Consider the following 20,359-nt stretch of genomic DNA (forward strand, 5'->3'; position numbering starts at 1 on the left):
ATTTTTAATATAGTAAAATGTACCAATCTTTTATAGTTAGACCTTTTTGTTTCTAGTTTAAGATGTTCTGCCCTTCCTTAATATCCCAAAAAAATTCACTTATATTCTACAAAGATTTGTAAAATTTTACTTATGGTTTTTCAGTACTTCATCTGTCTGGAGTTAATATCTGCATACGGTGTGAAGCAGTGTACAAATTCCTTTTTTTGTCACATATAATCATTTTGTGCAGATCCATGTTTTAAAGAGTTTCTCCTATTTCCACTGCTCTGGCTTGCTATTGCTGTTTTGTTTTTTTGTTTTGTTTTGTTTTGTTTTGTTTTTCTTGAGAGAGTCTCACTCTGTTGCGAAGGCTGGAGTGCAGTGGTGTGATCTTGGCTCACTGCAACCTCCACCTTTTGGGTTCAAGCTATTCTCATGCCTCAGCCCCGAGTACTGGGATTATAGTCACACACCACAATGCCGGGTTAATTTTTGTATTTTTAGTAGAGACAGGGTTTCACCATGTTCCCAGGCTTATCTCAAACTCCTGACCTCAAAAGATCTACATGCTTCGTCCTTCCAAAGTGCTGAGATTACAGGCATGAGCCACCGCGCCCAGCTAGCATCTCTGTTTTATATTACAGTTCCATGTGTGAGTCTGCTTTTGGATTGTCTAATATATTCCTCTGCTACACTATTTTAAATGCTGTATATTTAATACATGTTGGTTATCTGGTAAGGTAAATCCCTTTGCCTTCCTACTATTCTTTTTCAGAATATTCATCATTTGTTTTTGTTTGATGGTTTGTTTGTTTTTGAGACAGGGGCTTGCTCTGTCATCCACCCTGGAGCAAGTGCAGTGTGTGGTGGTCCAACCAAGGCTCACTGCAGCCTCAACCTCCTGGGCTCAAGCAATCCTCCCACTTCAGCCCCCAAGTAGCTGGGACTACAGGCATGAGCTAACACGCTTGGATAATTTTCATATTTTTGTAGAGACAAGGCCTTGCCATGTTGTCCAGGCTGGTGTTCTTTCTTACATATTTTAGAATCAGCTTACTAAGATCCATAAAAAGTCCATTAGGCTTTTGATTGGAACTGAATTGAATTGAAAGATTGTTTGGCGAGGGAACTGATGCCTTTTCAATATTAAATGTTCCTACGCATGAATATGGCATGTCTTTTCATTTATTTAATACATTTTAAACGTCTGTCAATTAAGTATTATAATTTTCCTGTAAAAATACTGCCAGTTTTTGCTAGATTTAGACCAAGGGACATGCTTTTTTCTTAATGTTATTATGGTAAGATCTTTTTAGTTACATTTACTGGCTGTTTTCTTTTCTTGCTTATATATAGAAATGCTATTGCTGTCTGTTGATCTTATATCTGGCCCCTTGATAAATTCTCCTTTTTTTCTAATACTTTTTGTCAAGAGATTGTTTTCTACATAGTCAGTCATAGCATCAATTTTCTCTAGAAGTTACATAACTTTTGCTACATTTACTCTTAGGTATGTAATATGTAATATTAATATACACAGAATAATATTTTGAATAATTTTATTTTTGGCTGGTTCATAGAAATGCTATTACTGTTTTAAGATTAATTTTATCCTCCCCATATTACATATGAGAAAACTGAGGCCTGGAGAGTTTAAATAACTTGCTAAGGGTCACGATGCTAGTAAGTGGTGAGCTTGGATTAAGATCCATCCATTGTAACTCCAGAACCCATACTGTTCTTTTCCTGTTTACTCACAGTGCATAGCAAACTGTATATATAAAACCACTGCTAAGAAGCAAATTACACAAAATCCAACTTTCGCCTTTTTGTCTCCTCCAACATCGTATCACTCTCTTCCAGTTAATAACACTTAAACTAAGAACAGACTCATCTGTTCCTAAATCTTTATACTCTGTCCCATTTGTGACTAGGATTTCAGATGGTTTTTCCAATCTTTCTAGATGTTCATGGAAAACTTTCTAACTATGCATATCTGGAAAAGTTTTTTCATGACTCTTAGCACAAAATTCTTCTACAACGCTCAGAGAAAGTTAGTGTATAACCTACCTAAGTCTTCAAAATGTATGCTATGCTTTCAGCAGGCTAGAATAGTTCTTTTGGAGTTTTCTGCTCTGGTGGGTAAATTCACATTCAATCAATTTCTGAAAATACATGTTCAGTTGCCAATGGGCTTGCAATTTGATATGCAGCTTATAATATGCAGTTAATGGGCAGGAACTGCTCCTGGAGCACTATTTTGGACTGTGAAACATTTTTCAAGCCTTGGTGATCTACTGATTAAATCTGAATTCATACATTTTTATGAATTCACGAGTTTCAAAAGATTCAAAAGACCATAACTTACAGTAAAAATCACCTGTCAATTAAAAACAAAAAACAAAATCAAAGCTTTTCTGAAACTAGAGTAGACCCGTGAGAAGAATTAGGGTGGAATGCATTTTCCTATAACTGAAGAAAGGACCATTTGAGGGGAAAATCTGTGTAAAAACAATTGTTCCCAGGCCAATGCTTGATCTTACATGCTGCTATTCAGGACTACATTTTATAGTGGGATTCTTCAGCCCAGAAAAGGTTAGTTAAAAGTATATGGCATTAAAAAAATAAAAGTCTAGGTCATTAGTTGGAACTTTAAGATTAGTAAAGGAAAAATTCAATATGATTAGCATTCAGATAATCATTCTTCCTTTCAAGGCATTGTAAAAACTAGTCATTATTATGTTTACATAGAAAGCACATATCTGCTTACAACATACATAACTGCAAAATAAAATTAATCATCCTCATTATCCTTAGCTCCTGAGGTAGAATCAAAGGAAGAAGATGAGTTTAATTACTCAGGATCCCTTATAAAGTCAGGGCCAGACCAGGAAACAAACTCGAGTCCTTGATCCTCTCCTTGGCCCCCCAAATCACACTGCTTCTTGTGGGGCACGAGAAGGAGGGTGAGTCAGTGAACTGGCTGGGAAATCTGACAGAGAGGCACTGCCGCAGGGATTTTTCAGCATTCCATCTAGACTAGACCTGAGACAGAAACTGATGACAAGTGGGCTTTCTCTCAGGGGCCGTGAAACATCATTACCTATTAGTCATTGATCACATAAGCTCTAAAATGTTCTTTTCCTAAACTTCCCATTGGAAATATAATAGATGGAGCTTAAACAACGGGGGCTTGGGCTTTTACAACACTGGCCCCCTTTCCTGTTGACAATCACCCATCCCTACACATACTCATTGTGTTTTCTCATTCACTTGTCTGCTCATGAAACACTAGGAGAAGCAGGATAAAGAGTGTAACTACTCCTAAGAGTAGAAGGTAGGGAAGTTGAGAAAAAGGTTCTTTACGTGACCATATACCTGCTGCCCCAAATATTCAGCCATGGCGTTGCTGTCCAGTCTGCCCCATCAGAAGGTGTGGTGGAGAACAAGTAGAGCAAATGGAAGAACTTACCACGTAAGCAAGGTGTGACCTAGTGATTATGGCTGTGCTTTTACTGGCAACAGTAATGCTTAGAGAGGAGCCAGCAGCCAGTCGAGGTCCTTGGTCTTCTGACAGGGACACCTCTACTCTCACTTCCAGCATTGTCACCGTGAGGCCATCTGTGACTGAGATCTCCATGCTGTCTTCTCGGGCAGAGGAACCATCATGTATATACTGTAGAGCATTTTTCTCAATATCCTCATAGGTGAAAGTGTCACCTTCCAAGAATGAAACAAATTGCAAACCAGTTGCTTCTGGGAATAATGCTTTTCATTATATAGCACCTTTGTTTTCAGGATTTTAAGGTTCATATAGGATCATAAACTTAGGGAGGTACAAGCTAATCCAATCACTCACCTACTATAGGATTCCCTTTATACCACCCTTGAAAAAGGGTAGTTTCTCCTTTAACACTTTTCAAGGTGGGAGGATCATTGTTTTACAAGGTAGCTAATTCTACTGAAGATAGTTCTAGGTTTATTTTTAAGTTCTTAAGTATATTGAGCTAAAATCTGCCTCTATAATATCCAGTCATTATTCCTAGTTCTAGAAAAATAAAGAACAAGCCTCTATTATTTATGACAGCTCTTTTGGAATCTTATCTTGATACCGAAAATTTTTTGAAAAAGTTAAGAAAATAAATTATACTTGATGAACCTTTAAGAAGTCTTTGCTTTATTTGGAGTTTTTAAAATTAAAAATGAAAAAATATACTTGAAGTTAGAAACCTAAACTGTGCATTCTAGAGTACTAATTCATGATAAATTTGATAGGCATTATGTAAAAAAAAGTTCAAGTTCACACACCTTTATGGAAAATGTGAATAAATAAAATTTAAAATATTTTTTATACAGCAGGATTCATTTTAGTATATAAATACTAAAGCTTCTCAAACTTCATGGAACCCTTTTTATGAGAAATGCCTCTTAGTGCCATGAGCCCTAATGATTTCACAGAACACAGTCGTGAAATTGCTCTTCTTGGATATTATATTCAACTCTATCTTTTGATAGATTATTAGTTCTAATAATTAGTGCTATGTAATGAGATTGAATAATTTACTCATTCTCTCTATTCATCTTCTAAGCCTTCTGTCTCAACACTATGTTAATGTATTTTACTGGTGCTGGTGGCATTATGTCCATAAAAAGGTAATAAAACTAACTTTTTACCAATAGCTTTAGATCTTATATGTTAACTGCACAAATACAGATTAAATGTAATGTTAAAGAAATTAGACAATGACTGTCATGTTCCTAAAATAGTTCCCTGGGAATGTTTCAAATCTATTCTAATGACATTTCTTTAGTTCAGTAAAGTTTTGAGTCTACCTTTGTGACTCCCAAATGCTTACTGGTTGTTCTTTAAAATTCCATTTACCATCAATGGCAAAGATTAGCCCACCAGTGATATTCGGGAGAATGGATTACTGCATCTCTAAAAGGAATCATACAAAGGTTTTGAGAAAGTAGAGATTGTTGGAAGAAGAGATAGCATCCAGAGGTGGGTATTTTGAAAAGGACAATAATCACTTCAATGCATAAGAGCTGACTATTAAAAAATTAGATACACTTGTGTCCTTTGTGGTTTTCTGTACCTTCTAAATAATGAACATATATTATTTTTTATAATTAGAGGAAGCACAATAAGAATTATTTTGAAAAGCTGATCACATTACCACACTGTTACATCTCATAGACAATACTTCAAAAATGTGTTCCTTTTTTTAACAGATGAAGACAGACGTAGTTAACACTATCAGAGTCACAGCACTAAAAATATTATGAAGATTTACATACCAAATTAAGACAGATTCATCTCCATGAACAGTGCTAGGAAAGTGGCAGCTGATCCCTCATATGGTGTCACTTTGAATGCATTAACTCCAACTTTCAGAAATCACCCATTTCACCTATAGTTTAAGGAACTGGCTTCACAGTGTTCAGGGTGGGGCCAGGGGCAGGTGTGGGGCAGGGGTGGAAGTGGGAACAGGAAGAAGTCTCAAATATCAAAGCCAATGAAACTCACACAAAAATGAAAAAGCTCCTCATTGTCTGTATCGCAAAGACACTTTGCTCTTGTCTGAGACACATACAACTGATTGTAGAGCAAAAAATCCTTCAAGCAGGTCAGTGACAGAGTGTGTAGCTACCTGTGGCCATCGGCCTTCGGAACTCAGCTGTGTGCTTAAGGAGCACACCATGCTGTGGAGGTCTCCGAAGCTCAAAGAAGAGTTCTTCAGGTGCTGTCTCAGCGTCTCTTACTACCACCTGAAGTCCTACAGCAAGGAGAAGGAAGCGTGGTGAGAGAGAAAGCATACATTAAAGATGACAGACTCTGTATATATTAAAGCCACAGGCCAGGCTAGGAGTCACACTGTGAATAATCTGATTGTTATCAGAAAGTACTGCTTCATTCCAATCAGGTACAAAAGAGTGAAAACAGATAATGCAGTCAATTCCTGCACTGCAAGTAGGTTCTTCCAAAAGTTCACATAAGGTAGTTCTGAATTTAGAACACCTTTTTTCTTCCATACAAATGACAGCATGCACAGAGGAAGCCCACAGCTAGGTTAGCCCTGACCAGCTGGGTTAGATTTTCTTCCAGAAAATCCTCCTATAAACGGTTTGGCATTTCATTGTTTCATCCCTTCTTATTTTTCTAAAGCTACAAAGTGAGCAATGATCACAAAGGTGAGGTGTAGGGTTAAAGTGACAGTCGTCTTTGTACACGTGACTTATTTGTAAGTTTGGTAATAATTAATTTTAGGCCAAAACCCATAGGTAGAAACTGGATAAGGATCTGTAGAACACACCTAACAAAAATCACAATACCTACTGTTTATTAGTAAAATATTTTTGATAAAAGAATACATTTCTAAAGAGTAAATTCACTAATTAGTACATATAACTATGTACAAAATAACTGGGTCAACTCTAGTTCTTCACAACTTCTGAAGCTTCTTGTGACCTGTCATTTCTCCCGCTACTCTTCACTTTCTAAATAGAAACAAGAGCCACCATTGAAATCCCGCTCCCCTCTATGTTCTTCTCGCCGCTCTATCACTTTATATTTTAGTGATGGCAACAAAGCAAACTCCCAGAAAATCAGTTCTGTGTTGCGTTCCACTGATCACTGGCCTCTGAAGGCTTCATTTCCTTCTCTCTGTGTGGCTTCTGTTTGCATAGAAATGGGCAGGAAGAAGGATACAGGTAAGAATACAGGCAACTTCTGGAAGAGGAGTTTGCTTTTTTGGTAACCATCAAGAGGTTTCCCATCAAGAGGTTTGGAGAGGGGCAGCAACATGATCCCATTTCTAAAGCCATGTTTCTATCAGGCTCCGAGTTCTTACCTACAGAAGTGCTGCCTCCTGGGCTGACCGCCAGCCTTGGGGCTGTGACCTGGAACACTGGCAGTTGCTGATCACTGGGAAGTAAGTGAATGGTGAGGACCATCTCCGGACTTGTGTGGTCTCCATCCGAAACTAAAAAGGATAAATGCACACACACACAGACACACACACACACAGAGACACACACACACACATGAATCAACTTGTAGTCTGGTCATCTTCAGGCAGTCTCCACAAATATGTAGCTAGAAACTTTTTTACACTACTTTAACCTTTGAAGAGATGCTTACAAATGAAGAAAGTAAGCAAGCAAGATACTGTAAGCTATTCCTTTTTCTAAGGATAAGAAAAAAGATAAAGAACCATAATAACAAAATCATTCTAAGAAGTTACTTACACAAAAAAAGGTGATCTTGATAAATGTTAGTGGAAAGGAAGGTAATACAAAATCTGCACCTGTAGACGCTACTGGTAAAGGCTTTTGATTATGGAAATATTACTTGATTCAATTCATTCCCTTAATATTCCAAATAAATATTTTCTTTCATGAACTCTTTTAGAAGTGGCATGTCTATGTCTCATTAGAAAAGAATATTTTTTAAAAGGACAGACAACACCCATACCAATGTCTCTAAGGGCATTAGTTTGGAAGTAAGCAGATCCATTTTTACTTGGTCGTGATGCACAATGCCATAAATAGTGAACAAAACAGTGACCTTAAAATTTTATTTCCCTGGATTTTTGACATCCAAATGAACACTCATCCCTGAGGGAAACATGAGAGCAGAATTGCCTCACCCTTGATGCTTATTTCTGCTTTTCCATAACTTAACACCCTATCTTTTCCCTAAAAGCCAGTTTTGGAGGGATATTTGCATCATCAACTCATCAATGTGTTTATCTGTAGTGGTCTTTAAGAAAACTGCACTGTCAATTATTTTAAATGTGTGATTAGCTTGTCTATGGGTTGGTTATGAGAAACTGGTTTCCTTCCTCACTTTCTTCTGGACTTAGTAACAAGCCAGCAAGAATCTTGCTTAAACAAAGTCAAGCATTGCTCAGAGACTTGTAGTAATGATTCTATTCAAGTTTTAGATTTGTCTTTTCCTTGAGACAGATCTGAAAGATATGGTTAAATTTTATAAGGTACACTCCACATCTTGGAGATGTTCAGAAACAGCCCTATTGAAGGTGAGACGACATTATCTATGTGAGAATGAAGGTTTTATGGTTCTGGTTATTCAGACAAGTGTCAAAATTATTGTCATTGCTTCTTTAAGTTCAATCTCCTCTCTAAGTCTTCAAAAATAGGCACAGATGGTCCTTAATTATTGGGGATTTGGTGACAAGCACACAAACTTTTTCATAAATTTTAGTGGATTCAGGATTCTCTGAGGTCCTTGTAATTTAAGAAATAATTGCAAAATGCAATCTTATTTTACTTTACATTTTACATTAGTTTTATTTTTGAATGGGAGTCTTAGTCCACTTTCTGTTGCTTATAACAGAAAACCTAAAACTGGGTAATTTATGACAAGAGGAATTTCTTCCACATATGAAGGCTGGGAAGTCCAAGGTTGAGGGGGTACATTTGGTGAGAGCCTTCTGGCTGTTGGGGACTCAGTGAAGAGTTACGCGGCAGTGTAGGCAGTCATGCGGTGAGGAGGCTGAGCTTGGGATTTTAAGTCTCTCATTCTCTTTTTAGAAAGCCACCAGCTCTGCCCGCCCCCCGTGATTAACCATTAATCCACTAATCCATTAATGATTAAACCATTCACAAGGGCAGAGCCCTTAGGTTTCAATCACCTTATAAAAGCCGCACCTCTCAATACTGCCATATTGAGGATTCAGTGTCAACATGAGTTTTGGAAGGGACATTCAAATCATACCAGGGAGGAAGTCCAGGAAGCTTTCAACATCCTTATTTTACATGAGGAGAGAAAAGGCACAAAATTAAAGAGCTTTGGTGACATCATACAGCTGTTTAGTGTGACCAAGGCATACTCTTGCCTCTGTCAGTAAGTGGAAAAAAGCTATTTTCTGGTGCGTATTACATAGCTAGCTATCACTTGGGCACAGGGTTTTGCAAGCAATCATATAAACTTCCAGTCAAAATGTCAGCAATTGCATATTCATGCCTCTCTTTAAGGAATGTCTCTAATTTCTTTGAGAAACAGGTAAATGCCTTTTTGGGCTAAATGCCCCAGTGAGCGCCACTTGCCCTAAGTGTGTTCCTTGCTCAGAACCGCTCTCCAGAGCTTCTGCACTTGTCTTCAAGTCTGTCAGGTCTCAGGAACATCAGCTTTCCTTCTCATGTCAGCTGATTCACCAAAATGGTGGTTCCCCTTCATTCTACAAATTAATGTCAGCTCTTGGGCTTTTTCCTGCCTTTTTCATTAACTGTCCAATTAAAAATTCTCTCTCACAAAACTCTCCTAAAGGACATGGCTTTCTACTAGATACCAAGAGTTTTTCTTCTTTAAAATCAACAAAAAAGGAACTTCTGGCAGAAGCAAGATAATTTAAGGTCAGCCCAAGGTCTAGTCCCATGGGACTGTATAATAGGTTCAAGGATCATTTAACTTGAAGTCCTAGACAAGTTAATTGTTAACCCTTCACCTACTCAAGCTTTCAGGTAAGAGTTGAGGACTGGAAACCAAAATGGCATACTACCATGACACTCACTTTTCATAATCAACACACATACATGTCAGACCAAACTAGCTATTCCATGCTCATGTCCTAAGTCAGAAACTTGTATTAAAATCCTGATTCTACTGTCTACCTGCTATGGAAATCTGAGCAGATCATCTACTTTTTTTTTTGAGACAGGGTCTCACTGTGTCACCCAGCTGGAGTGCAATGGCACAATGAGGGCTCACTACAGCCTCAACCTCTCCAGTTCGAGCGATCCTCCCACCTCAGCCTTCTGAGTACTTGAGACTACAAGGAGTATTACTATGTGCCTGGGCTAGTCTTGAACTCCTGGGCTCAAGCAATCCTCCCTCCTCACACCTCCCACAGTGCTGGGAGTATAGGTGTGAGCCACTGCGCCCGGCCAGGTTATCTACTCTTAATAACTTTCGGTATCCTCAGGTTTAAAATGCTCAAAATAATATCTGTCCTTAAAATATCAGTATAAGAATTAAATAAGACAATTTTTATTGTAAATTGCTTTATAAAATATAAAAATCTGCTATATATCGTTACTGATTGTATGAATTATGTAGAGGCCTACGACTAGAAATGAGCTGATACTGGGTTCATATCAACAGTAACACAACACTGAAATTTACTATTGATTCAAGTGTGATTTTTAATCCTCACAGAAGAAAGGAAGAGCTAGGAGTTACAGAGAGGAGACTCTACTGCTAACATTTTTCCCTCCATGAAATGTAACAGGGCGCATGGATGGTTGATTCTAATGGAATAGTCAATCCCATCTAAACAGCAACTTAACGATGCTATTTATGGTCAATCATCCTCACTCTAGACCTAAACAAGAAAGAAACTTATCCTATGTGGCCAAGCATAGGTACCAGGTCTGACTCTGCTTTTGCTGTTTGGCATCCTTCTTCTATTGCACTATGAGCTAAAATTAAGAATGCAGAGGTCTTCCACACCCAAGTTTCTCGACTCGCCTCTGGGTAGTAAGCCTTTTCCCTCCAGTAACAAGGCATTCCATGAATGGCTCTATTCAAGATTTTTATACAACTACTGTGTATTAGCTAAGTGTAATAATGATTATGTAGCAACAATCATTCTTGGAGCTTTACATTTATTATTATTATTATCCCCATTTATGAATGAGGCATTCAGGCACAGAGATGTAATAAACTTTCCCAAGACAAGTTGAACCCCAGGTTATCTGGATGCAGGGTTTAGGATCTTAATTACTATTAACTCTTTAATGGATATTAGGACACATTGAAATTGGGCTTAAACATTACTTTCTTTTTCATTTTTTTTCTTGAGATAGGGTTTCACTATTGTCCAAGTTGCGGTGCAGTATTGCAGTCATAGCTCACTCCAGCCTTGACTTCCTGGGCTCAAGGTATCCTCCTGTAGCTAGGACTCCAGGCATGTGCCCCCATCATCCAGATTAGTTTTTTTTTTTTTTTTTTTTTTTAATAGACAAGGTCTCGCATTGTTGTCCAGGCTGGTCTTGAACTCCTGGGCTCCGTGATGCTCCCTCCTCAGCCTTCCAAAGTGCTGGACTATGGGCATGAGTCACCATGCCTGGCTCTTAAACATTAACTTTTAGCATCCTTGGTAGATTTTTTTTCCTATGATTATAAAGTTAAGCTATTACTATTTAACTAACCATTTGTTTATTTTAGAAGAAATTTGTTTTAGAAGAAAAATTATACAATTTTTAAGTAGTTCTTAGAAAATAGCTAAAAATAATGATGATGGGAACAAAAAGAAAGAACCATTAAGGAAAGAAAAAATTTCATTTCTAATAAAATTGAGATGAATCTCTACCTGTGAAGTGGAATTTCACTGATTCTGGGAGACCTGAAAGAGTAAGAGAGACAATCAGTATATTAAACACTTGGGGGTCAGAGAGAGCTAGGGAAGGTACAAAATAAAGGGCAGAGGTTAGGAAAGTAAAGAATGTCTTACTCTAAATTATTCTTATTTAAGGAAAGACCACCAGGTCATTTGCTAATGTTATGTTGAATTTAATGGTGTCAACATTAATTTTAAATAGCAAAAAGGACCACATAGTGGAATAATTTTATATCACAGCAGTTAGCGTGATTTATAATACGTTCATTCAGAACCCATTTTATCAGTACATAAAATCCTACAAATCGGTGAATGCGGGTGAGCCATATATCACTGACAGGGCTCTCAGGTGGGTCAATTCCATTGTAGAATTGAGTGGTGCCGAGACATTGATTTACACACTGTAACCATGTGAGAGATTTATCTCGCAGCATTTATCCCATAGATTATACAGCACAGGACTCTGCTCTCTCTGAAGAGGTTCTAGGAACTCGGGCGAGTTTAGTGGATGACTTCAACCACGGCTGACATATTTTCTTTCCTTCTAATCCCAGGATATCCTGTGTTTCTTATAAAGTACGAGTTGTAACACAGGGGTTACAGACCCATGAACATTTTCAATGGCTATTAGTTATCCTGTTACTAAACACTGTGTACAGATACTAAACAGGAAGCCTATACCCACTGTTAGAGATTTTCAATCTAATTGAGGAGTTAACTGTTTTCTGGGTGGTTAAACTTACATTAAATAATGGCAATTATCATTTTAAATGTTTACCATAATCAAAAAAGTCTAAAATTACTTAAACCATGTTCAATTCACCATAAGAAATCACCACTTTTGTATATGAATAAAGCTACTGTATAAAAAGAATATCCTGTATTTGTGGTGTTATGTAGCACATACACCTTAAAGATCATAAAGAAATAGGCACCAGTGGCTGGGCATGGTGGCTTATGCCTGTAATCCCAGCACTTCAGGAGGCTGAGGCAGGTGGATCGCAAGGTCAGGAGTTCAAGACCAGCCTGACAAATATGGTGAAACCCCGTCTCTACTAAAAATACAAAAATTAGCCGGGAGTGGCGGCATTCATCTGTAGTCTCAGCTACTCAGGAGGCTGAGGCAGGAGAATCGCTTGAACCCAGCAGGCGGAAGCTGCAGTGAGCCGAGATTGCATCACTACACTCCAACCTGGGTGACAAAGCAAGATTCTGTCAAAAAAAAAAAAGAAAAAAGAAAAAAGAAATAGGCACTAATATTTTTGGAATAGTCAAAGGCATAAAAATATTTAAGGGTAGGGACTTAAAACTCCTGCTTTCTGGTCAACAACCTTGATGACTAGATCAAGGGAAGAGAGAGGGTGGCAGGGATTAAGGGTATGCTGGGCTTCGTGGAAGGGCACACACTGGCTTTAATGAGAAACTTAGTTATTCTTCTATTCAGTCTTCTCTGCCATTAAAAAGGTGTCTTTTACCAAATACTGGTTTTATCCCAAGAGGTTGCCTGCATGCCCCATGTCTACATGAAACCTCCCCTGAGGTACTGCAGGACCCTTACTGGCCTCCCCTTACCCTTGTGCCATCCACTCTGGCCTCCTCGTCAAGTCCATTGACATCACTGCAGTCAAAGAGTTTTTTATGAAAAGCCATTCCCTAGTTTCCTGTACCTGAAAATTCCACTGGGTTCCTCTTGATGTTGGGATAACAACCCAAATCCTTACCAGCTTTGAGGGTCTGTCAGGTGTGACCTCTGTCTCTTCCACCAGATGCATCCCTGCTCTGCCTGACCCTTCACATTTCAGAGACACAGACACCACATTCTCTCCTTCCCCAGACCCCTGTACCTGGGGCTGGTGCCCTTCCTTCAGGGACATGTTCCTGACCATCCAAATAAACACAGTTTTCTTCATCAGCTTCTACCCATCCCTTCACTGCCAGTATCTTCACTGAGCTCTCAGTCTAGGTCGGTCTGGTTATGTGTAATTCCACCACTGAACTTTCTCCCTCTTTCTCAGAGCTCTTATCCCAGACTGCAATTAAACATTCATTCCTGGGGTTATTTATCAAATTCTCTCTCTATACCTGCTCAAACCACCAAGAGCAGAATCCACACCTCTTTTTGCTTGCCACTATATCTCCAAGGCCTCGTTCAGTGATTGGCACATAGGAGGCACAAAATAAAGATTTATTGAAAGTATGCCTGAATGCATGAATAAATGAAAAAATAAAAAGATGGAACTGAGCCCAAGCTACATATTGGCTGACAGGTCTCAAGCTAGTTTGAATAGCTACAAAGTAGGGGCACCAAACGGTCCAGAGGACTGTGGGAGACTCAGGGCAAGCCTGTCATGTCGAGCCACAGAGAGCAGTTGGGTGCCTCAAAGCAGAGAGGAGAGCATTACCAGCAAACGAGAAGGCCATGAGCTCCTGGAGGTGGGGTGCTGCCGGGGGAGGGCGGTACATGACTTTGCCCTGGTTAATATCTTCTTGCGTGAAATACCGGATAGGAGAGTGAGGGTGGTCCCGGTGTTCGATGATACCTGGGAGGAACAGATTTGGTATGAGCATCAGCAGTAATTCTCATCGCTGACTAAATGACTAGAGCCATACAGCCTGCTCTTCTTGTTGGTGGGAGTCTTTCATCCTGCAGAAACTGACTGTTCTCAGGTTGCTCTTGGTATGCCATTCTCTGGTTATTTAAGAAAAGGGCAAATCTGAAACCCAAAAGAGTATTGACTGGGATTCATGAAATACAAACCATAGTGTGATGGTTAATACTGAGTATCAACTTGATTGAAGGATGAAAAGTATTGATCCTGGGTGTGTCTGTGAGGGTTTTGCCAAAGGAGATAAATATTTGAGTCAGTGGGCTGGGAAAGACAGACCCACCCTCAATCTGGGTGGACACCATCTAATCAGCTGCCAGCATGGCTAGAATATAAGACAGGGAGGCTGGGTGTAATGACTCACGCCCATAATCCCAGCACTTTGGGAGGCTGCGGTGAGTGGATCACCTGAGGTCAGGAGTTCAAGACCAGCCTAGCCAACATGGTGAAACCCTGTCTCTACTAAAACTACAAAAATTAGCAGGGTATGGTGGCATGCACCTGTAATCCCAGCTAACAGGGAGGCTGAGGCAGGAGAATCGCTTGAACCCAGGAGATGGAGGTTGCAGTGAGCCGAGATTGCACCACTGCACTCCAGCCTGGGTGGCAAGAGTGAAACTCCATCTCAAAAATAAATATATAAGTTTAAAAAATAAAGCAGGTGTAAAAACATGAAAACACTAGACTGGCTTAGCCTCCCAGCCTACATCTTTCTCCTGTGCTGGATGCTTCTGGCCCTTGAATATCAGACTCCAAGCTCTTCAGTTTTGGGACTCAGACTGCCTCTCCTTGCTTCTCAGGTTGCAGATGGCCTATTGTGGGACCTTATGATTGTGGGAGTTAATACTTAATAAACTCCCCTTTATATATATATATATCTCCTATTAGTTCTGTTCCTCTAGAGAACCTTGACTAATACACATAGAAGGATACAAACTACTGCCCCTACCATAGCCTAGACCAGCTAATTTTCCAAAAGTCACATACATGGTAACATAATTAAGAGATTCTCTCAGTTGAGTTTCAATTCAAAGGTCCTTGAGAAACTGGTACAGATTGGTCTCCTGGTGAGGCTGTAAAAAGATTTTTCTCAATCTAACCTCTTTCCTTCAGAAACTCCTTAGACTCTGCAATAATCTTTGGCTACAGTAACATGGGTCTTGATTATTCTAAGAACTGAATTTGCAATTATCACTCTGCTTGTGATAAATGCTGTAGGGGCTGCAGATTTGCCTGTTGTTTCTAAATTTTTCAGGTATAGAACCAACGCTGTGATCTTTTCTCACGTCCTAATCACTCTTTAAAAGGAGGGCACATGTGAAGCTTGATGTTGAACTAATTCACCTTCTGCAGGGTTGAGAGGGCAACAACCATTCTCCAGAAGGCAGCCCAGGCTGCTGGTTTGAAAGGGCTCCATCTCGACTCTGGCAATGTAGGGAGAACCATTAGCTATGACTTAGCAGATGACTTTTAGACTTTTAGACTTTTAATTTCTTTGGACTTTCTCAAAAGGATAATGGAATTTAATTTCTTGACTTTTCTCTCTCATTGAGAATTTCATAATGTGAGAACTTACATTTGGGGCAGTGGTTAGTCTTGGGAGAAAAGTCCCAGATGTGGAAGCAGAATTACCTTAACAGAAGCTGATCTTTCTGTGAGGAGCAGCCACACCTCTCTTGGACCTTGATGTCATTTGGATCTGTGTCCCCACCCAAATCTCATGTTCAATTGTAATCCTCAATGTTGGAGGCAGGGTCTGGTGGGAGGCGACTGGATCACAAGTGCAGTTTCTAATGGTTTAACACCACCCCCCGGCTGCTGTCCTGGTGATAGTGAGTGAGTGAGTGAGTGAGTGAGTGAGATTTTCTTTCTTTCTTTTTTTTTTTTTTTTGAGATGGAGTCTTGCTCTGCCGAACAGACTGGAGGTGTAGTGGCGTGATCTCAGCTCACTGTAAGCTCCGCCTCCTGAGTTCATGCCATTCTCCTGCCTCAGCCTTCCAAGTAGCTGGGACTACAGGTGCCCACCACCATGCCCAGCTAATTTTTTGTATTTTTTTTTTTTTTTAGTAGAGACAGGGTTTGACCTTGTTAGCCAGGATGGTCTCGATCTCCTGACCTCGTGATCCGCCTGCCTCAGCCTCCCAAAGGAGTGAGATTTTAAACAAAATCTAGTTGTTTAAAAGTGTGTGACATCTCCCCCACCCGCTTTCCTCCTGTTCCGGCCATGTAAGATGTACCTGCTTCCCCTTCACCTTCCGCCATGATTGTAAGTTTCCTGAGGCCTCCCCATCCATGCTTCCTGTACAGCCTGTGAAGCCATGAGCCAATTAAACCTCTTTTCTTTATAAATTATCCAGTTTCAGTTATTTCTTTATAGCAATATGAAAATGGACTAACACAGGCATAAGCTTATTAGTTAAGCCCAAAGTCAAGAGATCTAAAGGTTGGGGACTCATGATGGCAGGGCCCCAAATCTCCTCTGACTATAGTTCCACATTCCCATGTTCCCAGATAGGAGGAGGAGCAACATATCCAATTGGGGAAGGAACTGAATATGTGTGGCTCAGCCCCCTTTGGGCTCCCTGGCAGAATTCCTTATCCTGAACTTATGCTCATTCTGGTCCATTCCCCTGTCATAACCTCACTGGGGCAGGCTCTGGTCCTACAGAGACAATGCCTATGTGTCCAGTTCTGCCAGTACACGGGAGGGGAGCTCAACCCGGTAGCATGTACATTCTCCATCCAGCATGCTATGTCAGTGCCAAAGCCATCACATTCATCTCCTTCAGACCACAGTCTTTTTCTCTCTCAATTAGTTCTAAACTAGAAGACAGGAGCAAGGAATATGAATAATTAGTATTCCTTGAAACCTCGATGAATATACCTCTGTGTATGTAAGCAGACAAAACTCCAGAGATATTAAGACTGGTCAGAAACTAGAATATGATAATATCACTCAAAAGATCATTTACTACAGATCTTACCTTGATTTGGATGCAGAGGTAGAGTGATATTGTAGACAATCTTTCCACTTGGCCTCTCAGAGTTTACAAAGGAGAGGGAATGAGGCTGAATGACAGTCAGGCCATCTTCTCGAGCCTAAACAAAGTTTAAGAAGGAAGAGGAAAACATGGTATGAAAAACCAAAGCCAGAGGCAAAAACAGACCTTATTAAGAAAAAAAAAAAATTGCTCTGGGCTTTTAAATTAGTCACACTTAGTAAAATTTTCAAGAGTTCAAAAGAAGGATCTGGTCTCCTGCATTGCAGATTTTTCCCAAGCCTCCCCTCCTAGGTTTAGAGAGTCCTTTTCAAGTTTTTTTGTACCCTAGTCTTCTCTCCCCGAACTGCCCCCACAGTTACATCAGTGCACGTGGTGGGGATTCTGATATTATCACTTTTTTCTTAGGTGGAACACGTTTCCAAATGGGGCATCCCAGCTGGCTCTTCTACTCTCTTGCTAATCACAGCTGGCTCACTGTGTCTCTCCTCTAACTTTTTGTTTTCTTTAAGAGACAGGGTCTAGCTCTGTCACAGGCTGGAGTGCAGTGGTCATAGCTCACTGCTGCTCCTCTGACTTAATGGGCTAAGTTGAATCTGGCCAGAAGTTCTAAGGACTCAGCTTAACATACTTAAGTCTTGGCCCCAAGAAGTTCTTCAGAGCATTGCCCCCCAGGTCCCCAATTTTGCTAATGGAAACTGTGATGCCTTCTGGTAACAAAGGGCTAAAAGTGAACTCACCTCAAACATCAAAAAAGGCTCACCATTTGCATGCAGAGGTTTAAGAGGTATTTCTTTATTAAAGCACATAAAATAGCCAATATTTCCCTTTTTCTCCATTCTACTGGTTAAAAGAACTAGATACTGCCTTTTCTCTTCCAGCTTTCAGAACCCAGTGAATGAGTGAGGCAATATTAATCAGAGGACTGATGCGTATGTAACTTTACTATCCCTTTCCCTGTGCACATCCATAACCCACTAACAGTGGCAACACTTAAAAAACAAAAAGGAGAGCTTCAGACTCCCATCACTAGGCATGGTGGTGGGTTGGGGACAGCAGCAAAAACAGTGTGGAGAGAAGAGGGAAACTAGCCTGAGCAGGGGCCCCTCGCTTGGGTCAGGCATGCTGTTGTAAAACAGAATAAAAACATCCAGCTCATCATGGACTCTTCCTAACTGACCCCTGAAGGTGGGTTAGAGTGTGACGTGCTCTTCTGCCCTTTGAAGCCCTCCTTCTTTCAGGTGGAATCTCCTCATTTAGAAAGGGATTAAGCAGGGCTCAGTAATGCTCATAGAGGAGGGAGTGGTGTCTCCCTTTAACCATGAAAAGATTGAAGGTTGCAGTTGCTTTGTAATTGTTCCCAAGGCATATTTGTCCTGGGGAGAGGCAGCATTTGCAGGTTGGAACAATCCCCCTATAGTAAAGAGTCATATTTCAGGCCCTTGCTCAGGTCTGGAATGTAATGAGCAAGGAAAATTAGAATTGCGAATAGCAGCTGGTCTCTCACCCTAATATAAAACAAGTAAGGACAACAAATTAAAACTATATGCCATATATAAGGTGTTACTATCCCATACATGTTTGTACACACCTATAAATATGTACGCATGTGGGGACAACTAACAGACAAAAAAGTACAGGTTCTGTACATTGTTTGGCACTGTTCGCTACCTTTTAATATCAAAACTATCATAATAACTGAACATTCTCAGAGTACCATGTGATATTCTGAAAATCTAGATGTCCCTAAAATAATAAAGTGATAAAAAGAGGGAATTATTGTGGACATGGGACTGTGCAAAGGGAAACGTGTTCCAGCCAAGGTAACAGTCTATTTTGAAATTTATTGATACTATTTTTCTCCTAATAGAAATAGACATTACATAGAAAAAGGACTGATTCCGTGAGGAAAGCAATAATGAGTTTGAGATATATCAAAGTATAATCAATTTTAATATTGGCTACTTAGAATGTTCAATATTTATCAGTTAAACATAGTAAGAAATGAGAGATTAAACGTCATAGAAATCATTGCAAAAGACACTTTAAAAATAGTATATCTGTCAACAAAAGAAGATTACAGAATAATTCTTTTCACAATGGCCACGTTACCTCTGAATATATCGAGTCCAACTGCTTCTCCCACCCCACTGCCACCACTCTGCTGAGGGCCACAGTCTCTCCCCAGGATTACCCCAGTGGCCTCTCAATTGCTCTCTTGCCTCCCTTACACTCCCTTTCAGCACAGCAGCCAGTGTGATCCTCTCACAAGGACATGAGGCCTCTGCTCAACACCCCACAATGGCTTCCCATTTTAATCAGAAGAAAAGCCAAGTTCCTACAATGACCTATGAAATGTTGTGCGATCTGCCCCAGCCCACACACTTATCACATCTGTGAATTCACTCTCTCTGCTCCACCACACCCTTCACCAGCACATCCCAGACTCAACTTGTCATGCTTCCCACCAAAAGTCCTTGTACATTCCTGATCTTGAGGAATGGCACCTGTATATCCTCAGACACTGGGTGTTTCACCCGCCTTCCATATATAGGAAGCCACTGTGTCTCTGTGTCTCTAAGTCTCTCTTAATCTATCCCCCACTTTGTTTTTAACCATCATAACCATTTGTCAGCGCACAGCTCTGTAGTGCTGACTATATGCATACAGTTGTGTAATAGATCTCTAGAACTCTCCCATCTTGCAAAGCTGAAACTCTATATCCACTGAACAACTCCCCCTTTCTCCCTCTCCCATTGTGTCACACACTTTACACCTGGTAACTACCATTCTACTTTCTACTTCTTTTGACTACATTCTACTTTATATCTCACATAAGCAGAATCATGCAGTTTTTGTTCTTTTGTGACTGGCTTACTTTACTTATCATAATGTCTTAAACATTCATCTATGTTGTAGCCTGTGACAGGATTTCCTTCCTTTGTAAGGTTGAATAATATTCTTCTCTCTGTATGTGTGTATGTGTGTACCACATTTTCTTTATCCATTTCTCTGCTGATAGATATTTAGATTGCTTCCACATCTTGGCTACTGTGAATAATGCTACAATGAACATTTGTGTGCAAATCTCTTCAAGATCTCCTGAACTCTTAACCATGGGCTCATGCCACTAATTGTTCTTGCTCTAGATGACTGCAATAGCCTGTTTGTTTTCTGACTGGCCCCCATCTAGGATGTTTTCTACCCTGTAGCCAGAATGATCTTCCGAAATGTATCATTAAAAATCTGATCATGGCACTTCTCTGCTACAAATCCCTCAACACCTTATTTGCCCCAACAGCATTTCAGGACAAAATGGAAACTCTATCTTATACTTAAGGTCTTCCATGATCTGACTCTCAGTTCTTACTACATTTTCACTTAACGTATTTTATGCTCCAGCCAA

At 39.9% G+C, this 20,359-nt stretch overlaps 1 protein-coding gene across 6 annotated transcripts in view; it reads right to left on the bottom strand.

Annotated features, from left to right (window-relative positions):
• The window catches only part of FRAS1 (Fraser extracellular matrix complex subunit 1), a 449,074-nt gene that overhangs the window by 112,543 nt on the left and 316,172 nt on the right, over positions 1-20,359 (bottom strand). For all 6 annotated transcript variants that reach the window (XM_045392441.3, XM_005554975.5, XM_065545065.2 and 3 more), the window contains 6 exons: positions 16,939-17,053; positions 13,751-13,888; positions 11,322-11,354; positions 6,837-6,968; positions 5,637-5,762; positions 3,455-3,702 (listed from right to left, as the gene is read on the bottom strand). In XM_045392441.3, coding sequence (XP_045248376.2) covers positions 3,455-3,702; positions 5,637-5,762; positions 6,837-6,968; positions 11,322-11,354; positions 13,751-13,888; positions 16,939-17,053 — 792 coding nt within the window. The remainder of the gene's footprint in view (positions 1-3,454; positions 3,703-5,636; positions 5,763-6,836; positions 6,969-11,321; positions 11,355-13,750; positions 13,889-16,938; positions 17,054-20,359) is intronic.

Source organism: Macaca fascicularis, chromosome 5 (genome assembly GCF_037993035.2).
Source record: "Macaca fascicularis isolate 582-1 chromosome 5, T2T-MFA8v1.1".
Classification (NCBI taxonomy): domain Eukaryota; kingdom Metazoa; phylum Chordata; class Mammalia; order Primates; family Cercopithecidae; genus Macaca; species Macaca fascicularis.